This window comes from Arachis stenosperma, chromosome 5, assembly GCF_014773155.1.
Source record: "Arachis stenosperma cultivar V10309 chromosome 5, arast.V10309.gnm1.PFL2, whole genome shotgun sequence".
NCBI lineage: Eukaryota > Viridiplantae > Streptophyta > Magnoliopsida > Fabales > Fabaceae > Arachis > Arachis stenosperma.
In genome coordinates, this window is record NC_080381.1 from 140,228,623 (window position 1) to 140,250,355 (window position 21,733).

General features: G+C 31.7%; 3 protein-coding genes and 1 pseudogene across 5 annotated transcripts; 3 read left to right on the forward strand and 1 right to left on the reverse strand.

Moving 5' to 3' along the window:
* Window positions 1–205: 205 nt before the first annotated feature.
* Window positions 206–2,049, reverse strand: LOC130982056 (uncharacterized). Of its 3 annotated transcripts, none has more exons than XM_057905902.1 (3): window positions 1,935–2,049; window positions 1,506–1,827; window positions 206–657 (listed from the first exon to the last, which is right to left on the reverse strand). In XM_057905902.1, the coding sequence occupies exon 2, from the start codon at window positions 1,807–1,809 to the stop codon at window positions 1,516–1,518; it is 294 nt and encodes a 97-aa protein (XP_057761885.1). In that variant the 5' UTR covers window positions 1,810–1,827; window positions 1,935–2,049; the 3' UTR covers window positions 206–657; window positions 1,506–1,515. The 3 variants fall into 3 exon arrangements, with proteins under 3 accessions (XP_057761885.1, XP_057761884.1, XP_057761883.1); XM_057905901.1 differs by having other exon boundaries at window positions 206–776; XM_057905900.1 differs by lacking the exon at window positions 206–657 and having other exon boundaries at window positions 971–1,827; window positions 1,939–1,956.
* Window positions 2,050–2,728: 679 nt separating this feature from the next.
* On the forward strand, window positions 2,729–4,702 carry LOC130982055 (membrin-11-like). The gene is made up of 4 exons (XM_057905899.1): window positions 2,729–3,083; window positions 3,359–3,479; window positions 3,602–3,751; window positions 4,464–4,702. The coding sequence occupies exons 1-4, from the start codon at window positions 2,851–2,853 to the stop codon at window positions 4,623–4,625; spliced, it is 666 nt and encodes a 221-aa protein (XP_057761882.1). The 5' UTR covers window positions 2,729–2,850; the 3' UTR covers window positions 4,626–4,702.
* A 461-nt stretch (window positions 4,703–5,163) lies between these two features.
* On the forward strand, window positions 5,164–7,582 carry LOC130982054 (disease resistance protein Roq1-like; annotated as a pseudogene).
* A 3,148-nt stretch (window positions 7,583–10,730) lies between these two features.
* LOC130981563 (uncharacterized) lies at window positions 10,731–20,433 on the forward strand. Its single transcript, XM_057905146.1, is given in 8 exon segments — window positions 10,731–11,254; window positions 11,686–12,823; window positions 13,050–13,206; window positions 15,365–15,420; window positions 16,472–17,010; window positions 17,442–18,576; window positions 18,682–18,951; window positions 19,041–20,433. Coding segments are annotated over 8 exon segments (5,049 nt in total). The 5' UTR covers window positions 10,731–10,751; the 3' UTR covers window positions 20,292–20,433.
* Window positions 20,434–21,733: the final 1,300 nt, after the last annotated feature.

Below are 21,733 nucleotides of genomic sequence, written 5' to 3' on the forward strand. Positions count from 1 at the left end.
ATAAAAATAATCGCAATTTTAATAAAATTGTAAAAGAATAGAAAAAAATAAATTTTTTTTATTAATTATTAATTAATTAAATTATGAAGATAAAATTAAATATATATAAAACATCATCTACTAAAAACAAAAATAAAGATAAAATAAGATAAAAATAATATAAAAATAAGATAAAATAATAAAAATTAAATTTATTGAACTGAATTTATAGGCTATGAGACTTTTTTATTTGTTATGGCCCAAAGAATAGTTTAATAAGTTCTAAATTAAAGATACTGGTTCACATAAGAAATTTCTGTATGTTTTCATATATACCTTCCTCTCATCTTGGCGTTTACTTTGATTAGTCAAAGTCTTCCCCATTGACTCTATCCATAACCCTCTACATTTGATTATATATTATATTATTGTTATTTATTTAGGAACTAATTAAATATACTAATAAGCTCACAAATTATATGATAATGGCGGAACCATCATCATCATCGTCATCTTCTTCTTCCTTCACATGGAATTGGATCTACGACGTTTTCCTCAGTTTCAGAGGAGAAGATACTAGAAACGGTTTCACCAGTAATCTCTACCATGCACTGGATTTTATCTATTAGTGGAAAAATTTCCAACTTTTCGTTGCCTTCTCATTCCATTGCCCAATTCCTTGGTGGGTTTCAACAAAATGCACCATCATATCAAAACTAAGTATAACTCTATTCTCATACACAATTGCAGCAACGGATCATCATCAATCACCATTCAATTTAAAACAACACCCTCATCTGCAGTTCCCAAAGGGTCAAAAGAATTTTGTATATAGCAAACAGACAAACAAAGCTAACAACTGCTCACACAAAAATCATTTCAAGATGGAATGACAAAAAATACAGAAACTTATGCAAGATGCTCCATTTCCCACTCATCCAAGGTGAGAACTTCCACTTATTATCACAACAAAACCTCCCAAAAAAAAAAATTCAGCCAACAACTCCTTCCACCAATTTTATCATTTCAAGCATACCCAAACAGGCATGGATCATAATGCAATCCTGATCACTACACCTCAAACTCTCAAAGACATATAACATATCACCAAACTGAAAACACACCGAACAAGCAATCCAAACAAATCAAAAGTAGTAGTACTCAAATTTGATAACATATCAATATAAATTTCACTACATCAAAATCCAATCCACCACTGCATCTTTGACTCTTGAGATGCTTGCTGATAGAAAAGGTCAAACACTTTCTTTTCACTAATCTATCCAAGTCCGGCATTGACTAGCACAGTAAGAATCCTCTTCAATCACACGTTACCAAAATCAAACCCTAAGGCTTGTAATTAATTCTACAAATACATCTCACCCACGGAAATTATCCCCATTTCTACCCACATATAAAGGACCTAACACAATCAACCCTAAAATTACCAACAACCAACCGAATTCTAGATCTATCTACATCACAAACCCTAAAACCACAAATAAAATAAAAAGATTAAAAAGTACCGATTGGAGATCAATGGTGGGCGGCGGCGGAACCGTGTGCCTTAGCGAGGCGCTCGTGCTCGAGGTGCTCGTAGTGGCGGCGCTCCTCGGGAAGATTAACGAGGTAGGACAAAACCATGCCGCCGAAGCAAACATGGTAGAGTGGATCAGGAGAACTGGTTTCGATGTACTTGGTGTAGTAGTTATCCAATCCGCGGTTAAAGGAGTTCTTGATGTAATCGAGAGATAACTTGGGCTTGATGTAGTTAGGAAGCTCCTTCACCTTCAAACCCCTGATCTCGTTGACGAAGTTCCTCAGCGCCATTTGGGATCCTCAAAAACCCTAGAAATTTGGGGGAGATTGAGAATAAAATGCTGATTCTTGATAATACTATTCTTCAAAACCAGAGAATCCAAATACAGAAAATGAAGCAAAGAATCCAAACTCACCAACCATGGAAGAATGAAAAGGGCTTTTACTTTGGGCTTCATCATGTCTCAATTCTCAAATCATATAAGGGATCTTCAACCAACCAGCCCAAAAGCCCGTGTACAACTACAACCACTCATTTCTAGTCATAAAATGACCCCAAAAAAAATCTAGTCATAAAATATTTGAATATTGATAATTTTAAATAAAAAATGTAAATTAACTAAATATATATAAAAATTGTTAGAAATGATAGTTTATTATAGTAGAAAAATTAAACATTTTGTATTATCTCATTTTTTTAATTTTATCATTTATTTTTAATAGCAAAAATAGAATATGTATACACAATATTAAAACAAAAGTAATGCATGTAACATTTATTTAAAAAAAATTCCATACATGCTATGATACTAAATATCTTGAGTAAATTTTTTATTTGTTTTGTTTTTCTCCCGAGTATTATGAAATGTGAATGTAAAAACTAAAAAGTATACATAAAAGATAAAAAAAAATGTACATACATGATACAACACATTAGAAATTTTTTCAAATAAAATTTTTGTATTCTCTCTTTATCTGTTGACATAATATCTGTTCATTTGTTGTATTACTTTTCTAATTTTCTTCATAGATCTTAATATATAGTATAAATAAGTAGTATATTTTTTTTTATGAACAACGAGGAGCTTAATCTCTAAGAAAAGAAATATTTTTATTCTTAGAAAATAAATATTTTTAAAAGAAAATGTTAAAAAACTACCATTTTTTATAATAAAAAAGAAAATATTTCGGGTTGCTCCGATTTCTACGTTTCTTCAATTCACAGATTCTCTCCCTCTCTCTCTCTCTCTGTCTCTCTCTCTCTCTCTCACGTTTAACTTCTCATCGGAGCTCCGAAAAAACCACCAGTCACCACCAGCACTGAGCGCCACCATGGAAGGTGGCGGAGCAACGTTATCGGATGTTTACCAAAGCGCGAAGAAGCTCCTCCTGAAGACGCGCGACGGCGTGGAACGCCTCGAGCGCCTCGACTACTCCGCCTCCTCCGATCTCTCCCTCTCCCTCTCCCTCTCCAACGACATCTCTCAGATCCAATCCCTATGCGTCCAGATGGATCGATTCTGGCACTCCATCGCCGCCAAATCTCAACGCGATCTCTGGAAAAGGTTCGTTCCGAATCATCCTCCTCCTTCTCCATTTTTTAACCTATTCTGAATAATTTCTAATCGAAAATTCTGTTTCTGCAACACGTTAGTTATTAGGCCATGATGCTTCTGAAATAAACGAAGCATCTGCAATCGGTGAAACATTGTAGTTTAGAAGAAGACTTTCCAATACGGTAACTACTGTGGTAGCAAAGTTTGGAATCTGGTGTTTTTTTTTTTCTTTTCTTTGGCCAGTGGTTGATGTTGAAGTGGTTGCGTTGTGAATTTTGGTGCAGAAAAGTGGAACAGATTGCTGAAGAGGCTGACTCTCTGAAACAGTCTTTAGATAAATATAACATAAAAAATCAGAAACGGATCACAGAAGTTAAAGAGAGAGCAGAGCTTCTGGGACGAGCAGTATGTACTTGAATTTTCATCTTGCTTTGGTTTTGGTGATTCTCTCTATTACTGTTTTTATGTTTTTGCTTGATTTTGATGCATGCATGATTGATTTGTTTTTTGTTAATTTGATGTGGCAGAATGGGGATTCCAGCCATGTTTTGAGGATCTTTGACGAGGAGGCACAAGCTATGCAATCGGTTCGAAACTCAAGGCTTGAGCTGCAGAATTCTACTGCACTTGGAGAAACCATCCTTTCATCAATACATGGACAAAGGGAACGCTTGAAGGTATCTTCATACATTTAATACGACTGATCCATGGCCTGAAAGATATGAAAGATAGGATCAACAAACATTTAGATTAAAACTATTGAAAGATGGTATATTTTTTGAACTTTTCACGTAAACAACTAGTTTTTGACAACTATACTCAACAACCACACAATAGTTAAAAGGAAAAGTATAGGGTACCAACATATTATCTGCCAACTTCTGCCAACTCTTATTTATATTTGTGTTTCATGGAAGTGTATTCGTAGATGTGTCTAATAATTAATATATTTTAAATACATATATAAAGAGACACATCCAGAAAATATATCTATAAAGACACTTCTATTAAACACAGTTATAAAAAAGACATTTTTATTAGACACATCTACGAACACACTTCCATGAAACACAATTATAAATAAGAGTTGGCAGATATGCTGTTGGTAACGTAGCGGAACCGTAGTTAAAAAGGTGTTTAATGAAACGGCATAACAAGTTCGAAACAGACATCTCTTTTACTTTTTGTATAGTTATATATAGTTGTCAAAACTGTTGTTTACATAGCACTTCTTGAAGAAATGGTTCATTTTCTTGCAGATTTCATTTGTGACTAATAAGTTGGTTTTGAACAAGTGTAGCTTCTGTCTTTTCTTTGGTGAAAAGCTAAATTTAAAATGATGTTTTAGATTTCGTTTTTAGCAATGTTAACACTAAATGATTACTGCAGAGTGCTCATAGGAAAGCATTGGATGTGCTGAACACGGTGGGGATGTCAAATTCTGTTTTGAGGCTAATTGAGAGACGTAACCGTGTTGATCAGTGGATCAAATATGCAGGCATGCTTTTAACTGTCATTTTCTTGTTTGCTTTTGTTATATGGAGACGTTAGACGGGACCATGGAGACGTTAGACGGGACCATCTTTCAAGAGTTCGTATCTTCCTTTGTGAAAAGTATATGCAAATAGATTTATCCAGAAAAAATGTTTTGTACCTTTGAATAACTAAGGTTGCTTAAAATTCGCTTGTATTCTTTACACCTTATATTTGAGCTAGATAGAATCTAAGTCTATATAGTTTTGTTCTTAAAAAGAAAATGTTGAAAAGTTTAATCATTTCAATTTGAAAACAGAAGTTTCCCATTAGCCATTAGAATTTGGGAACACCAATAATTGAAAAAGAAAAAGAAACAAAAATTTTGTTGGAACCCACCAAGGAATTGGGCAATGGAATGAGAAGGCAACGAAAAGTTGGAAATTTTTCCACCAATAGATAAAACCAGAGGAGAGAGAAATTCGAAAAGCTTGTTTGAACCCTAGTGAGAGGGAGAGGGACTGATACACTGATCAGTAGTCAGTAGTCAGTACTATCCATTAGAAGAGTTTCAGAATTTGAGTGGAAAAAAAGAAAAAAAAAAGACAGAATCTCAATCATATGATGAGTGAGTGGGCTCCTATTACTCCAGCACTTGTGAAGGCTATTCAAGAATCTAGGATTGCCATCGTTGTGTTCTCTAAGAACTATGCATCATCTACTTTCTGTTTGGACGAGCTTGCAAAGATTCTTGAGCTGTTGAAACTTGAAGGAAGACTGGTTTGGCCAATCTTTTATGATGTGGATCCATCAGATGTTCGCCATCAGAAAGGTAGCTATGCGGAGGCATTAGCAAAACATGAAGAACGGTTCCAGAATGATGACAATGGCAAGGTACAAAAATGGAGGAATGCTCTACGTGAAGCAGCTAATTTGTCCGGTTCACATTTCAAACCAGGGTAATAATCTATATGTTTCTTATGTACAAAATTCTTTTAAATATTGTTGCAAATTATTGTTGATTAAGTATTGGCTAAAAATAATAATATTTACTGATGATCTAACTGTTAGAAATATAATTATTAATGTTGTTTTCTTATTAGCTTTAAATTTTTAGGATGAATAGTTTCATGATAGAAGGTGTATGCAAAAAAATTAAGGAAAGTTAAAAGAGATTTTTACTTAAAGAAAAATATTAGAAATATAATCATTAATATTATTTTTTTATTAGTTTAAATTCTTGGAATGAGTGGTTTCAGGAGAGAATCAATACTCATGGATTATTTTAATATTTGATTGTTTAATTTTAGTAGAAAAGTATGTGAAATAATATATAATAATGCTTTGTTTTCATAACATGGCTTGATATGAACTTGTATAAATGTAGGTTTCAACAGGAATACAAGTTTATTGAAAACATTGTTAGTGACATCTCCAAAAAGCTGAATTACACTCCTTTACATGTTGCTGACAACCCGGTTGGCCTGGAATCGCACGTGCTAGAAGTGAAGTCTCTGCTACAACTTGGGTCTAATAATGATGAAGATGGAGGAGTACACATGGTTGGGATTTGTGGAAGTGGGGGAATAGGTAAAACAACACTTGCAAGAGCTGTGTATAACTCTGTTGCTGATCAGTTTGATGGTTTGTGTTTTCTTGCTGATGTTAGAGAAAATGCAATCAACAAGAATCATGATGGTCTTGCACAACTCCAAGAGACATTTCTTTCTGAAGTTCTTGATGAGAGTAATATAAGAATAAGAGATGTCAACAGAGGGATTCCAATGATAAAAAGGAGGCTTCAACAAAAGAAGATTCTTTTGGTTCTTGATGATGTTGATGACTTAAACCAGTTAAGGGCTATTGCCGGAGGCGATGATTGGTTCGGTTCAGGTAGTCGGATAATTATCACTTCTAGGGACAAACATTTGTTAGAAGCACAATATGGGATGAATCCAAACAAGATTTATGAGGTCAAAGAGTAAAACAAAAAAGAAGCTCTTGAATTGTTTTGTTGGAAGGCCTTTAGAAGCAACAAAGTTAAGTCAGGGTATGAAGATATTTCCAACCGTGTTCTTTCTTTTGCTGGTGGTGTTCCTTTGGCTTTGGAAGTAATAGGCTCTAACTTGTATAACAAGAGCATAGATCAATGGAGCTCTGCATTAGATAAGTACAAAAAAATTCCCATTAAGAAGATTCAAGAAGTGCTTGAGGTAAGTTATGATGGATTACATGAAGATGAGAAGAGTATTTTTCTTGATATAGCTTGTTTCTTCAACAAGGAAAAGATATCATATGTGAAGCAAATGCTACATGTCCGTGGCTTCCACCCTAAAGATGGTATTGATGTTTTGATTGACAGATCTTTGATGAAGATTGGCAAGAATAATAATTGTGTGAGAATGCATGATTTGATTCAAGACATGGGTAGAGAAATTGTTAGAAGGGAATCAACTTCTAAGCCTGGCAAACGTTCTAGACTATGGAATGATGAGGACATTGTTCATGTTCTAGAAAATGACATGGTATGTTGTTATATTTATGTATTCAGCTTGTAAATTTCTACAACCTTACATGTAAAATTTGACATATAAGTTGGTTTTGAACAAGTTAAAATTCAGATTTCATTTGTGACTAATAAGTTGGTTTTGAACAAGTGTAGCTTCTGCCTCTTCTTTGGTGAAAAGCTAAATTTAAAATGATGCTTTAGATTTCGTTTTTAGCAATGTTAACACTAAATGATTACTGCAGAGTGCTCATAGGAAAGCATTGGATGTGCTGAACACAGTGGGGATGTCAAATTCTGTTTTGAGGCTAATTGAGATACGTAACCGTGTTGATCAGTGGATCAAATATGCAGGCATGCTTTTAACTGTCATTTTCTTGTTTGCTTTTGTTATATGGAGACGTTAGACGGGACCATCTTTCAATCTTTCAAGAGTTCGTCTCTTCCTTTGTGAAAAGCATATGCAAATAGATTTGTCCAGAAAAAATGTTTTGTACCTTTGAATAACTAAGTTTGCTTAAATTAGCTTGTATTCTTTACACCTGATATTTGAGCTAGATAGAATCTAAGCCTATATAGTTTTGTTCTTAAAAAGAAAATGTTGAAAAGTTTAATCATTTCAATTTGAAAACAGAAGTTTCCCATTAGCCATTAGAATTTGAGAACACCAATAATTGAAAAAGAAAAAGAAACAAAATTTTGTTGAAACCCACCAAGGAATTGGGTAATGGAATGAGAAGGCTACGAAAAGTTGGAAATTTGAACCTAGTGAGAGGGAGAGGGACTGATATACTGATCAGTAGTCAGTACTATTCATTAGAAGAGTTTCAGAATTTGAGTGAAAAAAAAAAAAAAGACAGAATCTCAATCATATGATGAGTGAGTGGGCTCCTATTAAATTTTGTTTGCTTAATATAGTGTGAAAGAACATAATTCTGATTGAAGTTTATTAACCATTAGCATGCTATATGCATGAGTTGAACTACACTTTCTTTACATACATAGAATAGAAGCCTTGAGGAATGGAATTTTTTTTTATAAAGTTTAAATACCAATGGCGTATTTATTGTCAATGGGGACATGATTTGATTTGGATTGGAATGAGTATTCTGCTTAATATAAACTCTTGTGTATAAAATAAAAATAGTAACTAAATAATGAATCTTTAAAGGATTCTTGATTTAAAACTTTATTACTTGAATATGAAATATATTGTATATCAACTTCATATTTACAGAAGTTTAAATTCATATATTTTTTTCTCTAGTGATTTTTCAGAAGCATTTTAATTCCTAAAATATTAAGATAAAAGAGATTTTTGAAGACTAAGGAATCCTTTAAATGTGATCTTTTATTTAGTTTTTTATTATAATAATTTAAAAAAAATTGAAATAAACACATTTAAATAGATTTAGTGTCTTTTTAAAATTAAATACATATTCAAAATACAAACTAAATAAAACTGAAATTTAAAATTTAAAATTTCTGTTTCATTTCTAGCATTTTTAATTATTAAAAGATTATCATTTATTGAACAAAATGATTAGTTAATTATATATGTACATGTCTAAAAACTTGAATAATGAAATGAGAAATGAATACGATGGTTTATATATATGGAGTAATTCTCGTAAGCACAAATTTAACGAACACTTTTTTCATTAAAATAAAAAATACACTTATGACTTACCATTCTTGACACATTGTTTGGTAACTTGATTCATATACGAAAATTTTTAGTAGCAATTAGCAAATAGCACAAACTAAGCCTTTTAACGAAATTGGCGGCTTTAGTTGTGGAACAATTAATAATTAATAATAAGTGATAAATCTAAGTAACATGATGGGAAAAAATATTCGATATTGCTTTCATACAAAATGTTACCTAACCTGAGTTTCTTACTTTGTTTTTAGTCAAGTCAAGCTTTTCGTCAGAGCTAGAAAAAGGTTATGAGCTAAGATTAATTTGCTCACCTAATTTTAATTTCTGATTTCTGAATTATTAGGTAGTCACATTGTTTAAGTCAAACTAAAGTAACTTATTTCTACTTTATTCAGATTATAATTTAGCATGTCACGTGGGGTAATCATAAGCATGGTAAATAATAAAGTTTAAGGGTTAATAAAAAAATATGTGGCGTACATTGAAAAGACTATATGAGATAAAAATAGGCAGAAATTATTTTTATTTGGTTATAAGAATAAACAATCTGGTTTTTATCCATTCATATAAAAAAGATAATGCAATTTTAAATAAAAAAGGAAATAATGCATTTTTTATTTTATTATTTTTTAAAAAATACCATTTTTGTTACAAAATTATTTTTATGTAAAAGTAATATTAAAAATATAAACACATTATATTAGATAGTTCGATCAAATATTTTAAATCTTCTAACAATTTTTTATTGTTATGTTTACATATAGTTATTTTATTTAAATAATTAAAAAAAAACTTTAACAAAAGAAGATTCTTTTGATTCTTGATGATGTGGATGACTTGCCATTCTTGATGACGTGGAAAACTTGTTTGTTTCTGTTTACAAGCACATGGGATGAAAAGGTTTTTATGAGCTTCAAGTGTTCCACGATGACTTTAAAACTAGGCTCTTATTAAACGTAACTGCTCTGTTGAATTCATTATTATCTATTTGAGAAATGTTAAGGGATCAGTAATTTTTAGGATTTATAGTCATTAAATAATTATTAATAAAATTTTTAATGGTGTAAGATTAGTGTGAGATTTTATCTAATAGTTTATTTTTTTTTGCTGGTTATATGAGAAGTAGATCCTCTCCAGTGAATAAAAAACTGGATAGTGTGCAGTGTTTAATCTAATCATTCATCACTCTCTCTCTCTTATTTATTTCTGGTTCCACTATTAAAATCAAAGTGAGAAATTGCATTGTATTTTATCAAGTGTTAAAAAAATTAGAGAGGATCCATTTCCAGTTACATATTGACCAGAATTTGATAAAATTGGTGGCCCCTAAACTTTTCCTATCTATATATATTCCGAATGAAAATTAATTAAATTTATTATCTAAGAAAAATAAAATATTTGTAAAATTTACAATTATCTGTTCTTGTAATTTTTATCAGTAATAAATAAATTTATTATAATTTAAATCTAAATCAAAGATTTAACTTAATTTTTGTTTAGTTTTATGATTAACTTCACATTTTAAATTTAAAAATACAATCAACATTTATAAATTTTAAAAGTAAAAATTTAGATATTTATAAATTCTTAGCTATTAATTTTATATAAAAATAATCATAATTTTAATAAAATTATAAAAAAATAAAAAAAAAAAAAATTTATTAATTATTAATTAATATTTTAAAAATAAAATTAAATATATATAAAATATTATCTATTAAAAATAAAAAAAAAATAAAATAAAAAAAATATAAAAATAAGATAAGATAATAAACATTATATTTATTTATTAGGCTTGATTTATGTACCGTGAAACTTATTTATTATTATCGGTGGAAGAATACTTTAATAAGTTTTGAGTTAAAGAAATTTCTGTATGTTTTCATATATACCTTCCTCTTATCTCTGGCGTTTACTTTGATTAGTCAAAGTCTTTCCCATTGACTCTATCCATAACCCTCTACATTTGATTATATATATATTATTGTTATTTATTTAGGAACTAATTAAATATACTAATAAGCTCACAAATTATATGATAATGGCGGAACCATCATCGTCATCTTCTTCTTCCTTCACATGGAATTGGATCTACGACGTTTTCCTCAGTTTCAAAGGAGAAGATACTAGAAACGGTTTCACCAGTAATCTCTACCATGCACTGGATCAAAAGGGGATCCACACCTTCATTGATGATGAGGAGCTTCAAAAGGGGGAAGAAATTACTCCAGCACTTGTGAAGGCTATTCAAGAATCTAGGATCGCCATCGTTGTGTTCTCTAAGAACTATGCATCATCTACTTTCTGTTTGGACGAGCTTGCAAAGATTATTGAGCTGTTGAAACTTGAAGGAAGATTGGTTTGGCCAATCTTTTATGATGTGGATCCATCAGATGTTCGCCATCAGAAAGGTAGCTTTGCGGTGGCATTAGCAAAACATGAAGAACGGTTCCAGAATGATGACAATGGCAAGGTACAAAAATGGAGGAATGCTCTACGTGAAGCAGCTAATTTGTCCGGTTCACATTTCAAACCAGGGTAATAATCTATATGTTTGTTATGTACAAAATTCTTGTAAATATTGTTGCAAATTATTGTTGGCTAAGTGTTTGACTAAAAATAATAATATTTATTGATGATGTAGCTGTTAACCATATAATGATTAATGTTATTTTTTTTATTAGCTTTAAATTTTTAGGATGAATAATTTCTGATACGAAGGTCTATGCAAAAAAATCAAGAAAAGTCAAAAGAGATTTTTACTTAAAAAAGAATATTATAATATAATCATTAATATTATTTTTTTCTGTTAGTATAAATTCTTGGAATGAGTGGTTTCACGAGAGAATCAATACTCATGGATTATTTTAATAATTGATTGTTTAATTTTAGTAGAAAAGTATGTGAAATAATATATAATAATGCTTTGTTTTCATAACATGGCTTGATATGAACTTGTATAAATGTAGGTCTCAACAGGAATACAAGTTTATTGAAAACATTGTTAGTGACATCTCCAAAAAGCTGAATTACACTCCTTTACATGTTGCTGACAACCCGGTTGGCCTGGAATCGCAAGTGCTAGAAGTGAAGTCTCTGCTACAACTTGGGTCTAATAATGATGAAGATGGAGGAGTACACATGATTGGGATTTGTGGAAGTGGGGGAATAGGTAAAACAACACTTGCAAGAGCTGTGTATAACTCTGTTGCTGATCAGTTTGATGGTTTGTGTTTTCTTGCTGATGTTAGAGAAAATGCAATCAACAAGAATCATGATGGTCTTGCACAACTCCAAGAGACATTTCTTTCTGAAGTTCTTGATGAGAGTAATATAAGAATAAGAGATGTCAACAGAGGGATTCCAATGATAAAAAGGAGGCTTCAACAAAAGAAGATTCTTTTGGTTCTTGATGATGTTGATGACTTAAACCAGTTAAGGGCTATTGCCGGAGGCGATGATTGGTTCGGTTCAGGTAGTCGGATAATTATCACTTCTAGGGACAAACATTTGTTAGAAGCACAATATGGGATGAATCCAAACAAGATTTATGAGGTCAAAGAGTAAAACAAAAAAGAAGCTCTTGAATTGTTTTGTTGGAAGGCCTTTAGAAGCAACAAAGTTAAGTCAGGGTATGAAGATATTTCCAACCGTGTTCTTTCTTTTGCTGGTGGTGTTCCTTTGGCTTTGGAAGTAATAGGCTCTAACTTGTATAACAAGAGCATAGATCAATGGAGCTCTGCATTAGATAAGTACAAAAAAATTCCCATTAAGAAGATTCAAGAAGTGCTTGAGGTAAGTTATGATGGATTACATGAAGATGAGAAGAGTATTTTTCTTGATATAGCTTGTTTCTTCAACAAGGAAAAGATATCATATGTGAAGCAAATGCTACATGTCCGTGGCTTCCACCCTAAAGATGGTATTGATGTTTTGATTGACAGATCTTTGATGAAGATTGGCAAGAATAATAATTGTGTGAGAATGCATGATTTGATTCAAGACATGGGTAGAGAAATTGTTAGAAGGGAATCAACTTCTAAGCCTGGCAAACGTTCTAGACTATGGAATGATGAGGACATTGTTCATGTTCTAGAAAATGACATGGTATGTTGTTATATTTATGTATTCAGCTTGTAAATTTCTACAACCTTACATGTAAAATTTGACATATAAGTTGGTTTTGAACAAGTTAAAATTCAGATTTCATTTGTGACTAATAAGTTGGTTTTGAACAAGTGTAGCTTCTGCCTCTTCTTTGGTGAAAAGCTAAATTTAAAATGATGCTTTAGATTTCGTTTTTAGCAATGTTAACACTAAATGATTACTGCAGAGTGCTCATAGGAAAGCATTGGATGTGCTGAACACAGTGGGGATGTCAAATTCTGTTTTGAGGCTAATTGAGATACGTAACCGTGTTGATCAGTGGATCAAATATGCAGGCATGCTTTTAACTGTCATTTTCTTGTTTGCTTTTGTTATATGGAGACGTTAGACGGGACCATCTTTCAATCTTTCAAGAGTTCGTCTCTTCCTTTGTGAAAAGCATATGCAAATAGATTTGTCCAGAAAAAATGTTTTGTACCTTTGAATAACTAAGTTTGCTTAAAATTAGCTTGTATTCTTTACACCTGATATTTGAGCTAGATAGAATCTAAGCCTATATAGTTTTGTTCTTAAAAAGAAAATGTTGAAAAGTTTAATCATTTCAATTTGAAAACAGAAGTTTCCCATTAGCCATTAGAATTTGAGAACACCAATAATTGAAAAAGAAAAAGAAACAAAAATTTTGTTGAAACCCACCAAGGAATTGGGTAATGGAATGAGAAGGCTACGAAAAGTTGGAAATTTGAACCTAGTGAGAGGGAGAGGGACTGATATACTGATCAGTAGTCAGTACTATTCATTAGAAGAGTTTCAGAATTTGAGTGAAAAAAAAAAAAAAGACAGAATCTCAATCATATGATGAGTGAGTGGGCTCCTATTAAATTTTGTTTGCTTAATATAGTGTGAAAGAACATAATTCTGATTGAAGTTTATTAACCATTAGCATGCTATATGCATGAGTTGAACTACACTTTCTTTACATACATAGAATAGAAGCCTTGAGGAATGGAATTTTTTTTTATAAAGTTTAAATACCAATGGCGTATTTATTGTCAATGGGGACATGATTTGATTTTGGATTGGAATGAGTATTCTGCTTAATATAAACTCTTGTGTATAAAATAAAAATAGTAACTAAATAATGAATCTTTAAAGGATTCTTGATTTAAAACTTTATTACTTGAATATGAAATATATTGTATATCAACTTCATATTTACAGAAGTTTAAATTCATATATTTTTTTCTCTAGTGATTTTTCAGAAGCATTTTAATTCCTAAAATATTAAGATAAAAGAGATTTTTGAAGACTAAGGAATCCTTTAAATGTGATCTTTTATTTAGTTTTTTATTATAATAATTTAAAAAAAATTGAAATAAACACATTTAAATAGATTTAGTGTCTTTTTAAAATTAAATACATATTCAAAATACAAACTAAATAAAACTGAAATTTAAAATTTAAAATTTCTGTTTCATTTCTAGCATTTTTAATTATTAAAAGATTATCATTTATTGAACAAAATGATTAGTTAATTATATATGTACATGTCTAAAAACTTGAATAATGAAATGAGAAATGAATACGATGGTTTATATATGGAGTAATTCTCGTAAGCACAAATTTAACGAACACTTTTTTCATTAAAATAAAAAATACACTTATGACTTACCATTCTTGACACATTGTTTGGTAACTTGATTCATATACGAAAATTTTTAGTAGCAATTAGCAAATAGCACAAACTAAGCCTTTTAACGAAATTGGCGGCTTTAGTTGTGGAACAATTAATAATTAATAATAAGTGATAAATCTAAGTAACATGATGGGAAAAAATATTCGATATTGCTTTCATACAAAATGTTACCTAACCTGAGTTTCTTACTTTGTTTTTAGTCAAGTCAAGCTTTTCGTCAGAGCTAGAAAAAGGTTATGAGCTAAGATTAATTTGCTCACCTAATTTTAATTTCTGATTTCTGAATTATTAGGTAGTCACATTGTTTAAGTCAAACTAAAGTAACTTATTTCTACTTTATTCAGATTATAATTTAGCATGTCACGTGGGGTAATCATAAGCATGGTAAATAATAAAGTTTAAGGGTTAATAAAAAAATATGTGGCGTACATTGAAAAGACTATATGAGATAAAAATAGGCAGAAATTATTTTATTTGGTTATAAGAATAAACAATCTGGTTTTTATCCATTCATATAAAAAGATAATGCAATTTTAAATAAAAAAGGAAATAATGCATTTTTTATTTTATTATTTTTAAAAATACCATTTTTGTTACAAAATTATTTTTATGTAAAAGTAATATTAAAAATATAAACACATTATATTAGATAGTTCGATCAAATATTTTAAATCTTCTAACAATTTTTTATTGTTATGTTTACATATAGTTATTTTATTTAAATAATTAAAAAAAAACTTTAACAAAAGAAGATTCTTTTGATTCTTGATGATGTGGATGACTTGCCATTCTTGATGACGTGGAAAACTTGTTTGTTTCTGTTTACAAGCACATGGGATGAAAAGGTTTTTATGAGCTTCAAGTGTTCCACGATGACTTTAAAACTAGGCTCTTATTAAACGTAACTGCTCTGTTGAATTCATTATTATCTATTTGAGAAATGTTAAGGGATCAGTAATTTTTAGGATTTATAGTCATTAAATAATTATTAATAAAATTTTTAATGGTGTAAGATTAGTGTGAGATTTTATCTAATAGTTCATTTTTTTTTGCTGGTTATATGAGAAGTAGATCCTCTCCAGTGAATAAAAAACTGGATAGTGTGCAGTGTTTAATCTAATCATTCATCACTCTCTCTCTCTTATTTATTTCTGGTTCCACTATTAAAATCAAAAGTGAGAAATTGCATTGTATTTTATCAAGTGTTAAAAAAATTAGAGAGGATCCATTTCCAGTTACATATTGACCAGAATTTGATAAAATTGGTGGCCCCTAAACTTTTCCTATCTATATATATTCCGAATGAAAATTAATTAAATTTATTATCTAAGAAAAATAAAATATTTGTAAAATTTACAATTATCTGTTCTTGTAATTTTTATCAGTAATAAATAAATTTATTATAATTTAAATCTAAATCAAAGATTTAACTTAATTTTTGTTTAGTTTTATGATTAACTTCACATTTTAAATTTAAAAATACAATCAACATTTATAAATTTTAAAAGTAAAAATTTAGATATTTATAAATTCTTAGCTATTAATTTTATATAAAAATAATCATAATTTTAATAAAATTATAAAAAAATAAAAAAAATAAAAAAATTTTATTAATTATTAATTAATATTTTAAAAATAAAATTAAATATATATAAAATATTATCTATTAAAAATAAAAATAAAAATAAAATAAAAAAAATATAAAAATAAGATAAGATAATAAACATTATATTTATATTTATTAGGCTTGATTTATGTACCGTGAAACTTATTTATTATTATCGGTGGAAGAATACTTTAATAAGTTTTGAGTTAAAGAAATTTCTGTATGTTTTCATATATACCTTCCTCTTATCTCTGGCGTTTACTTTGATTAGTCAAAGTCTTTCCCATTGACTCTATCCATAACCCTCTACATTTGATTATATATTATATTATTGTTATTTATTTAGGAACTAATTAAATATACTAATAAGCTCACAAATTATATGATAATGGCGGAACCATCATCGTCATCTTCTTCTTCCTTCACATGGAATTGGATCTACGACGTTTTCCTCAGTTTCAAAGGAGAAGATACTAGAAACGGTTTCACCAGTAATCTCTACCATGCACTGGATCAAAAGGGGATCCACACCTTCATTGATGATGAGGAGCTTCAAAAGGGGGAAGAAATTACTCCAGCACTTGTGAAGGCTATTCAAGAATCTAGGATCGCCATCGTTGTGTTCTCTAAGAACTATGCATCATCTACTTTCTGTTTGGACGAGCTTGCAAAGATTATTGAGCTGTTGAAACTTGAAGGAAGATTGGTTTGGCCAATCTTTTATGATGTGGATCCATCAGATGTTCGCCATCAGAAAGGTAGCTTTGCGGTGGCATTAGCAAAACATGAAGAACGGTTCCAGAATGATGACAATGGCAAGGTACAAAAATGGAGGAATGCTCTACGTGAAGCAGCTAATTTGTCCGGTTCACATTTCAAACCAGGGTAATAATCTATATGTTTGTTATGTACAAAATTCTTGTAAATATTGTTGCAAATTATTGTTGGCTAAGTGTTTGACTAAAAATAATAATATTTATTGATGATGTAGCTGTTAACCATATAATGATTAATGTTATTTTTTTTATTAGCTTTAAATTTTTAGGATGAATAATTTCTGATACGAAGGTCTATGCAAAAAAATCAAGAAAAGTCAAAAGAGATTTTTACTTAAAAAAGAATATTATAATATAATCATTAATATTATTTTTTTCTGTTAGTATAAATTCTTGGAATGAGTGGTTTCACGAGAGAATCAATACTCATGGATTATTTTAATAATTGATTGTTTAATTTTAGTAGAAAAGTATGTGAAATAATATATAATAATGCTTTGTTTTCATAACATGGCTTGATATGAACTTGTATAAATGTAGGTCTCAACAGGAATACAAGTTTATTGAAAACATTGTTAGTGACATCTCCAAAAAGCTGAATTACACTCCTTTACATGTTGCTGACAACCCGGTTGGCCTGGAATCGCAAGTGCTAGAAGTGAAGTCTCTGCTACAACTTGGGTCTAATAATGATGAAGATGGAGGAGTACACATGATTGGGATTTGTGGAAGTGGGGGAATAGGTAAAACAACACTTGCAAGAGCTGTGTATAACTCTGTTGCTGATCAGTTTGATGGTTTGTGTTTTCTTGCTGATGTTAGAGAAAATGCAATCAACAAGAATCATGGTCTTGCACAACTCCAAGAGACACTTCTTTCTGAAGTTCTTGATGAGAGTAATATAAGAATAAGAGATGTAAACAGAGGGATTCCATTGATAAAAAGGAGGCTTCAACAAAAGAAAATTCTTTTGATTCTTGATGATGTTGATGACTTAACCCAGTTAAGCGCTATTGCCGGAGGCGATGATTGGTTCGGTTCAGGTAGTCGGATAATTATCACTTCTAGAGACAAACATTTGTTAGAAGCACAATATGGGATGAATCCAAACAAGATTTATGAGGTCAAAGAGTTAAACAAAAAAGAAGCTCTTGAATTGTTTTGTTGGAAGGCCTTTAGAAGCAACAAAGTTAAGTCAGGGTATGGAGATATTTCCAACCGTGTTCTTTCTTATGCTGGTGGTGTTCCTTTGGCTTTGGAAGTAATAGGCTCTAACTTGTATAACAAGAGCATAGATCAATGGAGCTCTGCATTAGATAAGTACAAAAAAATTCCCATTAAGAAGATTCAAGAAGTGCTTGAGGTAAGTTATGATGGATTACATGAAGATGAGAAGAGTATTTTTCTTGATATAGCTTGTTTCTTCAACAAGGAAAAGATATCATATGTGAAGCAAATGCTACATGTCCGTGGTTTCCACCCTGAAGATGGTATTGACGTTTTGATTGACAGATCTTTGATGAAGATTGACAAGAATAATAATTGTGTGAGAATACATGATTTGATTCAAGATATGGGTAGAGAAATTGTTAGAAGGGAGTCAACTTCTAAGCCTGGCAAACGTTCTAGACTATGGAATGATGAGGAGATTGTTGATGTTCTAGAAAATGACATGGTATGTTATATTTATGTATTCAGCTTGTAAATTTCTACAACCTTACATGTAAAATTTGACATATATATAAATATATGTTTGGTGTTTGCAATGATGATGATACAGGGAAGTGATAGAGTTGAAGTCATAATTTTGCACTCAAGCAAGCGTAGAGTGAATTGGAATGGAAAAGCATTCAAGAAAATGAGGAATCTCAAAGTTCTCATATTCTGGGATGTACATTTTTCAGTTGGTCCTGATCATCTGCCAAACAGTTTAAGAGTGTTGGAGTGGGATGGATATCCATCACCATCATTACCCTCTGATTTTCATCCCACTAAACTCTTCATACTCAATTTGTGCAACAGTTCTCTCAAATTGGACAATCCACTCAAGGCATGCATCATTTCCTACTATTTTACTCAATCAAATATGTTTATTCGTGTAACAATTCTCAACTATCATCTTCATGTTTTTCTATGCAGAATTTCAATTCCTTGAGTTTCATGGATTTTGGAGAGTGTGAATTCTTGACAGAAGTACCCGACCTTTCAGGAGTCCCAAATCTAGGAGCACTATGTCTTGATAACTGCCGAAATTTAGTTAAAGTTCACAGCTCAGTTGGATTTCTGGAGAAATTGATTTTGCTGAGTGTTCAACGATGCCCCAAGCTCCGCACTCTCGTAGACGAAATCAATCTTCCATCTCTTGAGACTCTGGACCTCAGTGGCTGCACAAGCCTTGTGTGCTTCCCAGAAATTGTAGCAACTATGGAAAACATTCGAGTAATTTACTTAGACAGCACCGCCATAGATGATTTGCCACTCACCATGTTCAATCTTGTTAGCCTGGAGCGCTTGTATCTCAGGAACTGCACAGATCTGAAAACTCTTCAAGGTTGCATTAGCTTGTTACCTAAACTCGAGGTCGTTATTTTTCCGAATCAAAGAGGATTTCGATTGAATTCCGTGGTACACGGATTTCAGCAACAGATATCGTCAGAGTTCATGATTCACCGCGGTCCTCGTCCTCTGGTTCCAATTTGGGAAGCTTATTGCACAGTCTCCAGTGATTTGAATCTCATCCGATTATATCACCCTTGGCGCCGCCATGTTTCGCCGGAAGAAGAACGCGGCGCCGGATCTGAGGGTGCATCGAGTGTGAGCTTCTGGTACCGGAGAAAACTCCCGGGGGTAATCAGCGCGTTGTTTACGACTGAAACGACGGACATTGACGCCTTTGGCTCTGTTCTAGAGTTCAGGGTTCTTGTGTTGGTGAATCGCAGTTACATGTTCTCTTCGTCGAGTGTTTACGTAATCTCTGAGACAAGAACGAGACAGCCATTACTGGTGAATGTAATTCTCGGCACACTTCAAGGCCACGGCGAGCGATATGTTTTCAGATCGGAGTCGGAATCGGAGAATGGATGGAATCTGGTGCAGATTGTTGGCGAGATGTATTTTCACAGGCCGTGTACGGAGGGGGAGGGGAAGAGCACGGCGGTCGGAGCAGTTATGAAACGAAGTAGACTTCTTTTTGACAGGGAATATTGTTGCATGGAGGATATTCGATATTCGAACGGTGACACGTGTGAAAGTGATGCCCTTGAGTCACCAAGAGATATGATTATGCGTGATCCTGGGGATGATGATAATGCTACCGGTGTTGATCGTAATTTGATTAAAGTTAGTTTACCAAATATGTTATGGTTCATGGGGCGTATGGCCCCTCTCTGAATATGGCACCACATCTATTTTTGTTATAAAATAAATTATATACCAAGTACTCTTCATCTGTATAAAAATAAGCATTAGTTGTTATGAAAATATTAGTATAAAACTAATATATAATAGAGAAAGATTGATTTAGTAATTAATTTTTAATTATAGAATTATCCTGTCTAGATAATATAATATATATAATCAAAGGTTTATTTAAAAAATAAAAGAGTATTAAGGAGTTAGTAGATTTTATAATTTGTGATTATTAATTAATTATTATTAATACTTTTAATGGTATAAAATTATATTTAATAATATAAAATTATTTATTTTTTTTACTGATTAAATACTACCAAATTTTAATAAAAGTACTGTTTTCTAAACTTCCTTAAAATATAAGTATAACTAATAACACATACAACAATTAAATCAAAAGAAAGGTTTACTTTTTTAAAATTTTACTTTCTTTCTGCTAAATGGACACAAATCATGATTAACCGCGCTTCTCCCCGTATATTGCTGCTAACTCTATTTGTTATCCCATAAATCATAGGTTATATCTAGCCAGTCTTATTGGGAGATTTTTTTTAATTATATGAGTAGCTATTGACTAAATCGATGAATAAGAGATTATTATATTTTTAGACCAATCCCCTCCTCTTGCACCTACAGAAGGAGGCTAAGCTACAGTTTATTCTTTTTGGGCACTCACATGATGGTTCCAGTTCAATATTTCTAGAGTTGTTGCACTCATTCTTGTAGTTGCAGTTTGGATTACTGCTTCCTAAGCCATGCTGACAAGTGTATCCCTCTCGACCTTGACATATACATGAAAAAAAGTCCTTAAGTATCTTCTTCTCTTTGGTAAAGGATCAGCAGGTGAATCTCCTGGACGAGGAACAGCTCCTACAGCTACAGCAAAATGTAGGAGATCATATGCCATAACAGAGGAACTTTGATGATCTATGATTGTAGACATTCTCTCTTTAAAACAAAATAAAAAAGACCTTTTTTTATATAAAAGTGTTCCTACCCTGGCCCAATAATAAAGGCTCAGGTCCAAATAAAAGGCCTAGTCCAGAGGATTGAGCCTTACTAAACACCAACCTTCACGCTTAGAAGTCGGTGTCAAACCCGACTTACTCTCAAGAAGTCGGGACGAAGATTAGTTGGCAGATAAGTACTCATTCAAATGAGTAACCGCCCCTAAAATCTCTCTAACCGCTTCATAAAGCCATATCTTAACCTCCCTAAGATAATGGGACGGTTAACACCCTAAAGATATGGCACTACTCCAACGGTGGTTATTGGCTCACCACTATAAATACACTGACACCCCTCAGGTATCTCTAAGCCCAATACTCTCTAGACCTGCTCACACCCTTGCTAACTTAGGCATCGGAGTGTCTTTGCAGGTACCACCCCCCATTCACTCACGAGCGCAAGTCGGAAGGAGG